General features: G+C 32.9%; 1 protein-coding gene across 2 annotated transcripts in view; it reads left to right on the plus strand.

Moving 5' to 3' along the window:
- The window catches only part of LOC118186269 (lysosome-associated membrane glycoprotein 1-like), a 43,820-nt gene extending 28,423 nt beyond the window's left edge, over positions 1-15,397 (plus strand). For both annotated transcript variants that reach the window (XM_035356361.2, XM_035356360.2), the window contains one exon: positions 12,543-15,397. In XM_035356361.2, the coding sequence (XP_035212252.2) occupies positions 12,543-12,688 (146 nt within the window). In that variant the 3' untranslated portion in view covers positions 12,689-15,397. The remainder of the gene's footprint in view (positions 1-12,542) is intronic.
- The last annotated feature ends 1,809 nt before the right edge of the window (positions 15,398-17,206 follow it).

The raw sequence follows: 17,206 nt of genomic DNA on the forward strand, positions 1-17,206 counted from the left end.
TTCAGTTTAGTGTTGCCTGGTGCATTGCTGCTTGCCAGGATTAACTCTCTTCTTATATCTTTTATAATCTGAAATATTTCTTTTCTTCCCCTTTGTGTTTTCAAAGGTAACATTTGAAAATTCAGACCACACTTACACAGTTGTAAGTCTGATTCTCAGATCTCAAGTGTTCTCTTTGAATTATAGTTTGTAGGAGATTATTTTTTGGCACAAATTTTTTTATTGGTTTATGCTGTAATATTTCTTTCAAGTGTCATATTAGCAGTAAATCCAGGCTCTCCTTGAAATTCCTTATAGAATTTGAGGGCTTGTTTTTGCAAAATAAATTCTGAAACAAGTGTTTCTTTTTGTGCTTGTTTAATACTTTTCATCAAAAGAGGCCAAAATCTGTTTGTCTCAAACATCTAAAATGCTCATATATATACATTTTTGTTGGAATAGGATTTCCATCCCCCGTACCAAATAGAGTGCTACAATGTTAATAATAACTTAAGTGAAGCGAATACTTCTCTCCTGGGAATCTTTGTGCCGTTTCTTTCAATGTGCAGTTTCTGTAGGGCAAGATTACAACTGCAATCATCAATAGCTAAACAAAGGAGAGGAAAGTCATTGTGGCTATCTGTCCATGTCTGAATGTTCAGGTCTTTCAGGTGACTTCGCTGTGAACGCGTTAAACCATATATAAAGTGCATTACTCCTTTTTTTCTTTATTGTCCAGTCTCCTTAAGGTATCCAGTTTCATTTCCATTGTCATGTTAATTTTTTTTTTTTTTTTTTTTTGTTATTAGACGTTTTTACTTGCACAGACAACTTGTAAACGTGGATGTAATCTAAGAAACTGTACCATACCTTCATGCAAGCCTGCTAGTGGCTAGAAACAGAAAGGAACATGAATGGGGATTCATAACAGCCACCTAACTTTCTTCAACCACTGTAATAATATTTTAATTAACTTTCTTCTGCATATAAAAATACAAATTAGATGTACTAGCCACACATTTCTAGAATTAGGTATACTGGCTCTGAAATTTGTCAGTAAATTACATTTGAGCTCGTGGCAGTTACGTGAACAGTTGTATCCCAATAGTCATAGATTTCGTTAGATTTCCAAAGTTCAAAACAAGGAAGAAAGTCATTTTGATGTTTCAAATGTATGCTGAGTGATAAGTAGCCATTAACCAAATGTGAAAAGCATCCTTTGAAGCTAACTGAGCACTATCTTCACACAGTGTGCATGCACTTTCCTAATGGATATAACTAAATGGAAGGGGAATGAAAATGGTCATCTTCAGAACTCCAGATACATTCCCAGGTTAGAGGTTGCTCCTCAGACTTGCGCTTTTCTTAACTGATCTTGTTGGGTGTAAAAATCTTGGTACTATCAGTGGTTAAGATATGACTTGTTACCCTCCCCTACATGTACAGATTTTTCACTTTAAATTTCTGAAACCTCTCCTTTTAACAAACTCTACAGTTCATTAGTAAAATTCTTTTTCAGTTATTCATCATTTTTTCATAAATTTTTATATATTGACTTTTAAGGATAAGAAAGTCATGCTACGAATGCTTCTACAATCAGGGTTCATACAGTCCTTAAATTTTTTGGAATCGATTTTTGGTCCTCAAAAGTCCTTAATTTTTTGGCCAAAATCAGCAGAAGGTCCTTAATTTTAATCATCTGAAATTTCTGTCTGTTTTTACAACTGCCATTTTGAGTGTGAATTAGCATTTTGGAGGAATATTTTTGGCGATTTACTGCCGTATATATGGTAAATCTTTTCAATGGGTTCATGAGTTATAATTTGTTTCTATTTCTAATATAAATGATGGGATACTTGAGTTTCTAAGCAAGAAGTGAAACATAAGCATTTCGAAATTCATTTTTTCTAATAAAGAGCTCTTAAACAACTTTTCGCTTTTGAGGATATGAATTCTTTTATTAAACGGTTCTAAATTTGGAGACTTTTCAACATTTTGGCGATTTTAAGATTGTTTCTATAGAAATTTTTAATTCAGAGATCTGAGAATTTTTCAAAGACTTTTTTTAAAACATCGTAACATTGATAAATTACAATAAAATAACTGTAATATATTGAAATCATATTTAAAAAAGAACATTAAAATAAAACTTTTTTTTTTTTTTTTTTTTTTTTTTTTTTTGCTGTCATATTATAAAGTTTCATTCTGAATCTGAAAAATAAATGTAGTATAATGCTATAAAGCCTAATTTACGAAACAGCTTTTAGCAAAAGCAAAATTAGTTAAAAATGTCTTGTTTTTATTTTTTCATAGTAAGAGTTTTTCCCATGTAAAAATCTCAGATTATTCAATATTCTCAGAATGGGCATCAGTTTTCTCTATAAAATTAATTTTATACTTTTTCCCTCACCTTTTTTTTTTTTCCAAAATATTTCTGTCTTTTTGCTGTTACAGAAATGGTAGGGATAATTTTTCTTTAGGATATTAGACATTGCAGCTTGGAAAGTTTAGAAGGATTTGCAGGCAAGATTTATAGAATCACGATTCTAGAAGATTCGAGAAATATGTGACAAAATGAAAAATGTCTCCATAGTATCAACACGTAATGGATGTATTTTACAGAATGAATTTCTTAATTTTGGGAGAACATCTGGAAGAAAATGAAAATATAATATTTGAATGTATTACTTCTGATACTAGAATCTTAACATGTTTATCTTCTCTACTTTTCACTAGACAGAAGCATGGAAAATATCAAAAATGCTTCTAATCTTATCACATGGGCAGGCATTATAGAAAAGGTTTTTTTTTTTTTATTATTTTTTTTTATTAATAAAGAAATTGAAAACTTACAATTTAAAAGATTCATCTAATATTTCTTAATGCATCATACACATAGCTGGCACTAGGCATTTTCCCACCTGATGCAATCTCTGTGGATCCTAAATTCTGCTTCCAATGCCTGCTCTATATTCTAAAAGTTTTGCCATTTCTAGATTTTGTTGTTCGGTCTGTTACTAAATTCTAGAAATTCTGACATATCGGCTCTGTAAGCGGCCTTTGCTATATATATTTCATATTTATTCTGAATGTTCATATTACTAAAATATAAAATTATCCACTTTTCTGTACATTCTAAATGCATTTAGTGTTTTTTAGAATAACAGAAATCCTTAATTAAATCAAAAAGTTCTAAAGTGAAAAGGAAACTTTTTGAAAAAAGAAACTGAATAAGAATAACTGAATACATAAAGAAAATTATTCTTCAAAGATATGTGCAGTTATTATTATGTAAATTACCCAATTGTTTATGATTTCAGCCTTTACTACAATTTACCATTTCTATTTTCTCATATGTCATAGTTATTGAGCCAGATTAAATTTAAATTAAATTGTATAACCTTTGAACCGCTAGTTCACATAATTAGTTTGAATTTGACTATTCTTGTTATTTAAACCTTTGTCTGATATTGTAGTTAATTTCAGACATAGCGATAATGTGCTTCACGTCTGTCGGAGGTTTTTGACTATTTAACTTTTACCAGGTCAATTAAACTCTCATAGGTACATTGTGGAGAAGTTGACAAGTTAGGAGATAAAGCTTGCAGAAACTAGCGAGAGCATTGGTTTGCATATTGAGACAAACCTGTAATTGTTAGAAAAGATGCTTAAAGTGAAGGAAATCGATATAAACTATCCAATATGTTTGCGAAGACTTGTAGAGACATTAGGTATTTTTGAAAGCAAGAAAGATAAAAAAATTAACAACGCTTTCTCCGGGAGTCGAACAGCGGACCTCTGGAATACCAGCCCAGTGTGCAAACCACTACACCACAAAGGCTCGCCAAGAAGGTGGGAGAAAAACCTTATAGGCTTCAAATTAAAATGACTGATAAATATTTTGTTGAGTGTTGTTGTTACAAAACTTAAAATGTTTTGTAGCTTTTAATGTGTAATTATCCTAATATCGTTTAGAATCAATGTCATAAATTACATGTATTTTAAACTGCAAAATTTTATTAGATTTTGATTTTAATAAGGCTTTTTTTAACAAATATTGTTAAAAAAAATAAAATTTAATAGTGGCCATGTAAATCCATAATGACTGAGGTATCTAATTATCTAATTTAATTATTTATAACTAACTACTTAACCTTAAACATTATCTCTACATATTAAAGCGAGTTATTGCCTTTCATTAATACTCACTGTGGTCACAAGATAAAACACAAAAATGTAAAAATTCAAGTAAAACTTATTCTTTGCATCTGTTGAGACTTAGACTAAGACAGGGTGTCTGATGATGGGACAAACTTGGAGAGGTGGTGGAGCGTATTAAAACATGTATTTTTTCATAGGAATATAGGGTGTAAAGTGACGGGTTAAAGCAGGAATGCAAAAAAACAACACGAGCGGAAAATGTGTTTATGCACAAAATCAACACAAAGTGCTTCTTTGTAGCAATACATTATTCACAATAAATGTTCAAAATTGCAACCACCAGCAGTAATACATGCTTGGTAACATCGCAGAAGGGATTGCCGAACATTCTGAAAAACGAGAGGCATTTCGCGCACGCTTGCAGCCGCAATGGATAGTTGTGCAACGAGGTCCTCCAGTGAGTCAATGGGAGTCTCGTAAATGATGCTTTACAGATGGCCCCATAAAAAAATCCAAGCTGGATAAATATGGCGAACAGGGTGGCCGTGGAACGGGTCCATCATGGCCAATCCATCGGCCCGGAAATGTCCCATCCAAGTAATTGCGGACCCACGCATGGTTATGGGCTGGTGCACCATCATGCTGGAACCACATGCGATCACGAACACAGCCGGAACATCCTGCAGCAATTCCGGTGGCACCTCTTGCAGAAAAATATGATAACATAATTTGTACATGCAGGTGTTAAGAGGTATGGGCTTATGATGTAGTCGTTAACAATACCCGCCCACACATTCATGGAGAAGTGGGTTTGGAATGCATGTGGGCATGTGGATTATGAGTTGCCCACACATGCATGTTGTGGCTATTGAAGATGCTGTCCTGTGAGAAAGTTGTCTCGTCAGTGAATAGCACATCCGATGGGAAATCCGCCTGCACTGCACACTGCTGCAGGAACCAATGACAGAAAAAAACTCTAAGAGGGTAATCTGTGTCTCGCAAGGCTTGGACTCTGCAAATCGTATGGGTTCAAACCATTTTCATGCAATTATCTCCAAACGGTGGAATTACTCAGCTGCAGACGACGTGCAATAGCTCTTGTACTTGTCCTAGGTGATTCATGCACAATGTTCAAGATGGATTCTTGAATGCGAGGTTGTCGTGCACTTCTTTCACTCATAGTGTCAGAGGTGGCTTCAAATGACCTGTTTTCGCACAGAGACCGATGCAATCTGTCAAACATTGTGTGCTTCAGCATATGCCTTTTCGGAAACTGTTCCTGGTACAACCGTAGCGCTGCTCTGCCGTTCCCATTAGCAGCATGGGATGCATGTCAGCTTTTTACTCTTGACAGCAGAGTTACAAATGATCCTCTGATGCATCAGATCGTGGTTTGTCCGACTCGCTACCGCTGCATTGCCAACCAATCACAGCTGTAGTTCCTATTACTGTTAGTGTTCCCTTTTTTAAACATTTATTGTGAATACTGTATTGCTGCAAAGAAGCACTTTGCGTTGATTTTGTACATAAACACATTTTCCTCTTGTGTCGTTTTTAATGGCTTATTGAAACCTTAAAGTATATTAACTGGGTTACAACTCCTGGAACTCTACACAAAGCTATTACATTGACTGCATTAAGCAGAGCCTGACTAACTTTCAAAACTTGCCAACCGTGCCTATATTAGGCCTTTCAGGTTTGTTCTAATCAGCAGGTCTCTCTCTAGACAAGGAGCAGCAGTGACAAACATTGTCTTTTGTTATGAATCATACTGATTATGATCTTATTTCTAGTTTTAATCTATGCTGTTTTCATAAAATCTACGTGCTATTTACTAAACCTCTAGACTGACCAAGTATGTGACAAAATGAGACATAAAAAAAATCAACATTAAGCTAACAGTTAGTAAAACGTAAATGTCACTTATCTTCTTTCAAATATGACCAATTATTACAAGTGTCAAATATTTAATGCTACTTGATAAGTTGCATAAAGTTTATTTTATTCTCAAACTTTTTAATAATTATGTTAGTTAATTCGTGTTTAGTAATAATGCATACTACTTAGGGATCTATTTTATTTTTAGGATGGTATTACAAAAGTGAAATTCAGGCATAGAATAATATTTTTAATTGAATTTATTCAGTTCCCATTTGTTCATAGGTCCTTAATTTTTTTCACTAATGGTCCTTAAAAGTCCTTAAAAGTACTTAATTTCCATGTGCAGAAATGCATACGAACCCTGTACAATGTATACTGACGAGCCAAAACATTGACCATCCCCACATTTTTCAGTGAACTCATCGAGATGACGTGGAGGGAATGTGATTAAATGGGAATTGTATTCAGGTGCTATTGGAGAAGATCAGAAATTATTCTTGCGCTTTCTGTTGCAAGTGATGGGAAAGGCTGCTGATCTAAATAAATTTGTTAGAGGTCAGATTGTAATGGCCCGAAGACTCGGAATGAGTATCTCTGAAACTGTGCAACTGATAGGTTGTTCACAATCTGCCATTGTTGGTATTTATACAAAGTGTATAAATGATGGTGAAACCAGCAGTAGATGCTAAAGTATTGGAGTTTACATGTCATCAAAGAAAAAGGACATCAGACAGTGTTTCAGCTGACAGCCCAATACAATGCAGATTTAAGTATAAGTGTTTTGGAACACACAGTTCAGCGGATATTGTTGTATATAGGATCGTGCAGCAGACGCCCCACTCGTGTGCCTCTGTTGACGAAGCGTCATTGTTAATTATGCTTATAGTGGGCCAAGGATCTTCGAGACTGGACCATGGATAAGTGGAAGACAGTTGCCTGGTTGGATGAATCACGATTTCTCATTCATCACTTTGATGGTCATGTTAGGGTATGCGTCTTCTAGGCAAATATTTGCTGCTATCCTCTTCCCGTACAGCAGGTCCACGGCAGTATTATGCTTTGGGGGATGTTCTCATGGGCTCCTCTGAGAGCCTTCATTGTGGTAGAACACACCATGTATGCTGCAGACTATCTAAACGTATTTGCAGATCAGTTGCACCCTTGCATGGCTTTGGTCTTCTTAACTGGAAATGGTATCTTTCAGCAGGACGGTGCCCCTTGTCGCAAGGCCAAATTGTGGTGGAGTCGTTAGAGGAGCATAAGAATGAATTCCAGTTGATGTCCTGGTTACCTAACTCATTGGATCTTAACCCATTAGAGCATATTTGAGATGTCATAGAGTGGCAACTCGGAGCTCAAGCTCACCATGTTGGATTATCTCAAATTTGTGTGACTGCTGTTAGACATTTGGTATAACCTATCTCCAGTCATCTACCAAGAACTTGTGGCATCCATGCCAAGGCGATTTGCAGCTGTTGTGCAGGCCAAAGGTCGTGCAACGCTTTATTCAGTAGGTGGTCATAATGTTTTAGCTCTTCAGTATATGCACTAGTGAGAAAGTAAAAATTTTGGAGAACAAATTTTACTTAATTGTATTATTAATATAGCTTTGCCAGATTTGTGAAGTAAATTCCATTGATGCATTACGTGGATATTTGTTTTACATGATGTTCCCTGGTATCCATGGTTTCTTGTACCTGCGACATATGTCTTGAAAAATTACCACAGGTATGGAGATACTACAATATTGAAGCTCCTATGGCTTCAATTTTATGTCAGACTTCATATTTCATACTGGCTGACAGTTGATGCTGTGTCAATTCTCTCTGCAGCCATTGACCAAAAGTTTTCAGTTGAGAGATTTTAGAGAATGCTGCACTTAAAACAACTGGAGCTGAACACTCTGTTTATTGAGAAAATGTGTGTGTAACATTTTCTTGCACTGTTCTTTTAAAAGGTAGGGCAATGGAGGCCCTAAAGAATAACATTAAAATGGTAGCAGTGTAAAGGTAGTAGGTCAGAATACTGGATATACAGAGTAGAGGTGAGCAGAATGTCTACTCAGTGTCAACCCATATCATCAATTCAGGTGATAGGCCAATGCAATGAAGAATGCAATCTCCTAACTTTTGTTCCCCTCAGTGCCTCCAGTGATCATTGAAATCGGTAAAAAAAGAAACATGGAAACATTGCTTTCTTAAGCATTATGATGAAATTTATAATTTTTTGTTGAATCATTTTTGATAAATGAGGCAAATAAGTCAGTTACTATATTTCAGTGGTAGAAAATCAACAGCTTTTCCAAAAGAATGTGTAGAGGTGAGAGAAATGGATGTTGTTGAAGTGGGGAGCATAGCAAGAGCTTCATAAGCTTGGATTGAAAGAATGCTTTCTACTTTGGAATTATACACAGTAACTTAAAAAATGCATTAGGAGTTAAAAAGGCAGTTTTTTTTATAATTTTTTATTCCAAAGGGATTTGAGTCCCGAAGGACTATTGCTTTCATTTTGGCATTTTGCATCAGACTCCTATAAATGTTGGTTCACTTTTCAAAGTGTTGCCACAAAATGTTAGTCCTGCATTATATTTGAAAAAATTAAATAATAAAAAATCTGCATAAATTTACGTATATTTCTCGTATTGTGATAAAATAATGGTATCTAGAGCCATCCAATTTAGAATGACTTAATCCTCCTGCAAATATGGCATCTGAAAAATTTGTAATTTGCTTTATTATCAATTTCATATTTTGTAAAACTTTAACGAATTTTTTAGTAACAAACTCAACGATTTAAAAGCAAGCAATGGCAACACTCTATGGGGGGGAAAACATTTTTATCTCCAGTGCGCGGAACTGTGTATCGGAAATTCTAAAGATTTTGCGACATTGCTATTGAACTGAACTTTATGGTTTAAGTGCAAAGAACATGATATTTAATAAATAAAGGTAGCACACAAAACGCTAAAAAAAATGCCTCTTTGGACGTAATTTAAAATCCGAAACATTTCAGTTTTTTCCCGTCCTTCTGTCTAAAGCATTAGGATTCATTAGGATACTGCACCAACCTGCACATCTTTAAACGGGGTTCTTTAATGGCTGTCTGGTATCGAGATGAAGTCCTAGAACCCATTGTGAGATTGTATGCTGCAGCAGTTGGCCTACTTTTGTTTTAATGGATGATAACACACGTCCCCATAGAGCTGACATTGTCGATGACTACCTGGAGAGTGAAGGGATTGCACGTATGGCATGCCCAGCATATTTGCTCGACCTTAATCCCATTGAAAATCTTTGGGATGCTCTTGGCCATGCTGTATCTTCATGTTGCCCACCTCCAGCCACTGTTATTGAGCTGGAGACTGTTTTACAAGAAGAATGGTGATTGCTTAATTCTGCGGTGGTTGACCACCTAAGCATGGTCACAAGGTGTAAACTTTGTATACGGATTGGGGGGGGATCGCATACCCTATTAATGTTCTTTTTTTTATTTTATGCTATTTATTTTCACTTTATACATAATTCTGTTTAAGTCTTCAGTATGTCATTATCTGATAACTTGCAAAAAATTAACATTGTTTTCATTTCTGTATATAATTATTGATTCTGTTTTATACATAAATACATATGCTACTTTCCTAGCAAATTTTGTGTCAATCAAAGCAGTATTTGTTGATTTTTTTGCATTTTACATCATGCTTAACTTTTGAAAGTGAGTGTATTTTAAAATTGAAAAGTTTAGCTACTTGCATTATTTATTTATAGGTCAAGTAGCAGCAGACTAATCATTCAAGGTAGTGCCTGACTTGTTCCACAAAATATTTTATGTTAGAAGTCCTAGTTTTGCTGCTATTTCAAAAACATTAAGAATTCAATTTATTATGAATAAATGAAAAGTTGGAAAATATTCTTTGAAACCCAGCATACTTGCAGTGTCATCATTGTGCAAATAAGATTTATCAATCATCATTTGAATTAACTTTAGATTATCATGTAGAAGCTGACATATTTTTTAAGACTTCATTGGAGAAGTAAGTGTATCTTAGAAAAAAGCTTATTTGTGGGAAAAGTTATAAGGCAAAAAATGTGTGTCTGTATTCTACCAGTTTCTTCTCATTCATTTCATATTTTAGATCTCATTTACTTTGAATGAAGTAAATAAATGCTTAAAGCTAGCATGTAATACTGAGTTATTGTCTGTTTGAAACTGTTCCTGTTTTTTCATATGTTTCCATTTGATTATCCATAAGCCTCTAGTAATCAACCAAATTTCAAACTAGAACATATTCATTGCAACATCCATAGGTTTTAACAGCTGTAACAAATATTTTACTTCATATATTTTTTAAGCCTTTGATAGGCCTAATTAATACTTTTGAGCCATACTCAAGGCCTAATACCTTATCTGTGATGATTAATTTCTAGATGCCATTTGCTTTAAGATTATAATCCAAATGTTCTAAAGTTGTAAGAACCAATAACTTTCTTAATATATATTCATTTTTATTTAGTTTTATGTCCACTACCTGTTACCAAATCACTTTATTTCATTGTGTATTTATTTGTCTTTATTTATTCGTGTATTTACGTTTCTTACTTCTGCTTTTGTTGCTTGGGCTATTTATGCATAGTTATATGCAATCTTTTTATCAGTATTTATGGAATTTAGAATATGTACCTTCAGTACCAGAATAGCACTAATAACATGATCATTATAGATGTTATTCTCTTGTTGTTGTGATTTATCTCACCTGTCTGACAGTAACATCAGAAGAAGCCCATGAAATTCATTGTGACTAGGAGTGAAAGATTGTGCCTGTCATTGGGAAGAGCTTTGAACACTATACAGATGACAGTACGACTTTGCTCAGTCCCCTCAATTTTGATGGAGAGCACCCCGGAGAGAGGGTCCGAGGTTCTCCCACTCCTCTTCTATCTTGAATTGCCGTAACCACTTGACCCTGAACTTTCTTTTTAGTATCTAAATTCATTTTTTTAACTGCAGTTTAATCCTGCACTTTATCTGGCAGTTATGTATTTTAATCATTCAGTACAGTATTAAGCATTTGATATTTACTGAATATGTAGGTTATACAGCCACTTGTTTCTATTGAGAGAATTTCTGACATGGTTGTATACTGATCATACACATAAAGGATAAATGCTTGTTGCCGGAAAAAGGAATATTGTAACTATATAAGAACGTTGGTTTTCACCACTTCAAAGGTCTGTGTTTCAGAATTGTTTTAATGTCAAAGTCTGTTGACCGGCTAAGTCATTGATTTTTTTTTAGGTTTGTTCTCTTTTTATGCTTTAGTTTCCTTGCAAGTGGAGCTAATTTATTTTGTAAACAATTAAGATACGTCCATAATGTCCATGTCAAAATGTAAGCCTCTTTGTGGCTTTACTACTGATGTTACTGTTAAATTTTCTGTGTGCTGCTTTCATTCTGTAACATTCAGCAGTAACATAATTTTTGCAGCTAATACCTTCCATTGTAACATTCTTTCTGTACATAAAACAATCATTCATTTTATTAAAATCTTAAAAGTAGCACACTAGTGTAAAAGAACTACATTCAGATTTCCTGTTTGCTAAAGATAAAAGCTGCTTCTGAAATATGTGATAGGCTGGTCAGTCAGGTTCGCTGGCTTTGTAACTCAACTTAGCTGTTTGGTGCAATGAGTAGAGGCTGATGAGAATAATAGATTTTTTATTTTTTTAGTTTATTTATATTTTTGTTTTATTAGCAATGTGCATAAAGGGAGTAATGAATTCTGTTTTGTATTGTTGAAAATTTAATTTTAAGCTTGCACTTTTGTAGAAAAATTTGAGATAAGTTAACAGAATTGAAATAATTTTTTTTTCCTTTGTTAGAATGAATGCTGATTGAAGCATCTTTTTTTTTTTTTTTTCCTAAACTGAAAAAGTTTTATTAGTGATATTTGTGAAATAAAAAGAAATAAAATGTGGGGAAAAAAATAAAACAGATTAAGCAAAATTTGAAATTTTAGAACTTAAAAGTAACTTAAACTCTTGGAAACTGCTAGATGTGAAACAAAAAATAAATAAATAAATAAATAAATAAAAAAAATGCGTTTTTCAAAAATTATTTGGTGTTGCTGATTTAAAATAGTACACATGTGTGTTAATAGGAAGCAATAATTGCACGAGTCTTATCTCATGAAATTTTATTTTAAATGCTATAGACATTTAAAAGGTAGGTATCATAAATTAGATATTTTTTATGGAATTCTAAATTTAAAAATTTTAAATATTTGTACATTTTATTCCTATAAAATTTTATAACTGATAAGCATTCTTAATGATAGCAATAACTAGTGTAATGACATGCTGTTGTATGATTTGATACAGAATTTTTGTATAATATCTGGTTAAAGTTTAAGAAGTCTTATTTAATCCTGTGAAGTTTTATATAGTTTAATGTAGTTTTAATTTAAAAAGCTTGTTTTATAATTAATTTTTCTTTATATTGAATGTAATCTTTTTTTAATTTTTCAGCTGAGGAATGTGATTCTGATTATAAAGTGAGTGATGTTGTCCCAATTGCTGTGGGCTGTGCCTTGGCTGCACTTATAGTTGTTGTGTTAATTGCTTATCTTGTTGGACGTCGCCGAAGTCGTCAGAAGGGTTACCAATCTGTTTAAGAAGTAGAAATATTGTTTCAATTTTTGGATTTGTAAACAATGATAATCTTTTGTGAATATATAATTTGCCATTCCTAGCCTCTGATTTGAGAACCATAGTGCCAGTGCTATGCTCACTTTGACATTATTGGGACAGGTTACATAGTGTTATATTTTTTGAAGTATAAAATATAACATATAAAATAGTTTTGGGGCCAGCAAATGCTTTAAATCTGATGGTACTTCTCAATGATGTGTTACTTTATCAGCTGATGTTATGCTTATAATCTTTAAAATCACAACATATAGACTGATTTTAACAAATTATTTTTATTATTAAATATTTTCTTTGCACTGATGTTCTATATCTGTTTCGTTTTTCATTTCAAGGTCATCTTTGTGTTTTAGGAAAAGTGAGATTAAAAATGGTTGCTTGCCTCTAAAACATGTAAATAAGTGATAACCTGTTGTGGATATCTTTTGAAGTTTAAATTTTTGTACCTTTTATTCATCCAACTGAGGATGTGTTTGTTTTAATAAAGGTCTTACCATTTATATATTTTGCTTTTTATATTATTATGCAGATTTCTGTACATAAACAAGCACATTAGAGGATTATTATTATAAGAATGAATATTTTCATCATTTAAAACATTTTTATAATAGGAAGTATATGAGCAATGGTTATGAAAATAAAGGAGAGCTAAGGACAGAATGTTGTATTGCATTATCTATTGCAGTTTCTAGATATTTATTACATGATTATAACAGATGTGTTTGTATTACATTTAAAAATCTTTACATGAAACTGACATCTGTTGAGAAATGGTTAAAATGTGTATACACAAAGCCCAAACTTGGGCAGAAATGCCTAAGAAGTGTTCAGACCATACGCTGTAGTCTTCTTTCTGCTTTGTTTCTGCAGGTGGCTCTTAGTTGATACAAAGCTCTTAATAGGATATGAAGTCTGTTTGAATAGAGCACTTTACTTAAAGAGTCCTCTGCAAGTGAAATAGCATTATCAGATAGCAGTTATGTATTATCCTCCTGGCCACTGCAAGTTTGTGAATAGATAAATAATTTTACAACAGTTTACCTTGTGGTACATTTTACTAATGAAAGTCAAATAGAATTGCCCATTGTTATAGTGCATTACCATATTTTAGTACAAACGGGAAAAAAATCAGAATTGTAATATAAGACGTCCTTTTAAAATTATATATATTACCCAATTAAATATTTTATTATTTTTGCATTAAAAGTTGGTGACAATTCATGATTGGCAAGAACAGGAAAAAATATTTAATGATGCAAGTAGCCTTTTTGGGGGGGTTGCATTTTGGAAATTGTGCTTTCAGCATGCCTGAGTTTTGTATTCATATGTGTGACTGTGTTTATTATAAACATGAATGTACATATAAAAATTTCTTGAATGTTGAAAGGAAGATTTTCTACTCAAAAACTTCAGTTAAATCAAATAAATCAATATGGCGAAAGAATATGTAGGAATTTTTGTTATAAAAATTTTGTTAAGATTTGAAATAAACATAAATTTAGATTTGTTAAGATTTAAAAATTCTGCGGAAAAACCTTCATTTCATGAAAGTTGTTTTGGAAAGAAATCTGTTGGTATAAAATCTCTTAAAAAATTACTGGAATGTATATGGAAGGGTTGGATATTCCGCACACAAAAAATTACCGTCAAAAGAACATTTTGTCATTGTAAAATAGATTAATATCCCTCCAAATGTTAGCGGTAGCAGTAAACATGAATGAAAGTTATTCTTTAAGTTCTTAACTTAATCTATTGGTACGTAATATAATTGTCTTTGTGATTATTTTGCAAAGTTTTTTTTATATAGATACTCCAAAAGCCCTCCCAGCAGCCTAATAATATCGTTGAACTGTACTGATAATTTTAAGCAGGTTTAAATCCCGGTGAATGGACTGGTTGCATGGCAGCTTTCGTGGATTCTTCCTACCTATGCTTAATGTGAACATGAGCCAATTTCATTTAAAAAGTCCTTCATGAAGATGTGCCTTGACTACGAGTCCTCATTTGGGGTTTGGTTTGTTAGATTATGGCAAAGCATACGAAGCCTAAGGGGAAGTATGCTTTCATGTAAAATATTTTAAGGAAAACTGTCTTGTACTCATGTTACATAAAGTTAAAACCACAAAAATGCTTATGCGGCGAGTCCATTCGCAGGAGTTTGAATACAGGTCAAACTACCAATGTATTAAAAGATATTCCTCGTGTACTTTGCCATAAGCTAAAACAATATTGCAACAGTCAATTTATGCTACTGAAATAGAAATGAATTTTTATCATACCAGGCTGCCATTTTTCGTCTAGTATGAGATTTCGATCATTTCTATTATCAGACTGCTGACTAGTCGCTGAATACTGGTAGTTTAGTCTGCGCTTTGAACCTCACCAAAGGGCCTGGCTGTGTAGTTGCACCCATGGTTTTTTCATATGTAATGTATGTATAAGCCAGTTTCCCTTAGGAAATCCTCCATGAAGATAGCCTTCCCCTTAGATAAATAACACTCAATTGCTTAGCCATAACCAAACCATTATCATGTAACATGCTTCAAATATTTTTCTGTTGAGAAATGTGTGCACCAAAGTTGGGCCGTGTTTAATGAAATGTGTTGTTTATTTTTTATAACAATATCCTTGTTTTTGGAATCTGAATCCTTAATAAAGTATTTTTAATGACGTGTCATGCTATTTTGTTTTTTCTTTAATGAGAAAACTAGTAATTTAAGTGACAAATTTCTTACGTTTAGAAACATTTTAACATCATCGAAATCTCACTGGAAGCTTCAAGTTCGCACATAGATTTATTTAGGAAAAATTACTTTGTGTATGTTGTCTTATAACTGAAAAGATCCATAGTTTTCTCGAAATATCAAGTATGTGATGAATTTAAAATAAAGATTTTGCCACCAGACATTCTTGGTGAAATATGTTTAAAAATTTCTCTATATAGAATTAATGCATGTTTTGTTTAATATTTGAATTTATCAGTGTTATCACACTCAATTTGTCCATGTAATTATATGTTGTGTCCAGGTTTAGTTGCATAAGATACAAGATATAAATATTTTTTTTATAAATTTGGTTTACTTATTAATATCTATACTGTTAAAACCTGTGCACAGCTGTCTGTCCGGGGAAAGGGGGGTGGGAGTTTCAAGAGATCTACCCATCCCCCCAATGCTTATTTGGCAATAAAAAATTTATTTACAAATTGTTTGTTTGCTTGAAGAATTTGCTGATCTGGCTTGTCCTTTAATGTTTTAATTTATTACTGTTTTCAGTTTTTCAAATCTCACCAGCTGGCTAAGACCGCTGTTTCTACCATTTGACTTGTATTTGAACCCAAATGAATGAACTGACTGCATGGTTGGGTTACATGGTTTTCCCATGTGTAATATGAACATGATTCAGTTTTACTTAAGGCCAGTTTATACCTGTCAGAGCAGCTTGTAACGATTACTTTGACAGTGTAAACGCTCACTTCGACCGAGTAGAAACGTATGGGAGATGAGTCAGTGCTTCCTTTTCTACTTTGAACCTGTTGAAAAATCTATTTGAGCAGTTACTCTGAGCAGCGTTCACAGAGACGTCGTGACAGTGAGTTCTATAATGTCGAAAATGCCGAGATGGAGCGATAGCCAAACCATGGCATTTTTTAATGCATACATATCTTATGAAGTGTTATGGAACTCTTCACTGCTTCATTAATAAGTTGCATACTTCTATAATTATGTGAGCTTATACTGATTTTTCTACAAGCATTCCTACATGAGGATGTAGTAAATATATTATAAACTATAAAAATGGAATTATGAAAAAATATGTAGATCTGTTTTATTGGGTACATTTAAATTTGTTGCATTATATAAAAACATTCTGGGCTGTAATTTGTTACAATTCAGCTTGGATGTGAAACACTGAGTACAAGTACTGAAGGTGTATCACGGTTTATACAAATTATGCTAGATGAATCCTAATTTTCTTAAACTATCCATTCCAGCATTTTAAAAGTAAAGTGTAACCACTATATTTAATTATTATTAATATTTGTTGATATCATTTTATACATTATTTGTGTGTTGTCCAGAAACACAATTTCAGTACGATCCAAAAGTAACAGTTTGCGATAAATGTCTTCCTTTTGGAACTATGCCATAATATATATAATCTTGTACCTGTGATAATATGTGTAATGATCCCAAGTTTTTTGCTACTTCTTATTTATTTAAGATTTTCTGAATAATTAGGTAGATATTATACAGTTTATTTCTGTTATGTTAATGGTAGCTTTGAATAAATATTACATGTGTGAATTTTGCGTTTTGCTTTAGAAATAATACAGTTCCAGTCAGAATTCTGCATAATTAATTACATGCACAGAAAGCTACTGATTCTGAGGGAATAAATATATTCTTTCTATTAATAAATAATAAAGCATATTACTTTTACATTATTTTGTAAATGATTAATTAGGTGTAAATAAACGGTTA

Source organism: Stegodyphus dumicola, chromosome 6 (assembly GCF_044657685.1).
Source record: "Stegodyphus dumicola isolate Sdum_Otavi_A_Nest chromosome 6, ASM4465768v1".
NCBI classification, from domain to species: domain Eukaryota; kingdom Metazoa; phylum Arthropoda; class Arachnida; order Araneae; family Eresidae; genus Stegodyphus; species Stegodyphus dumicola.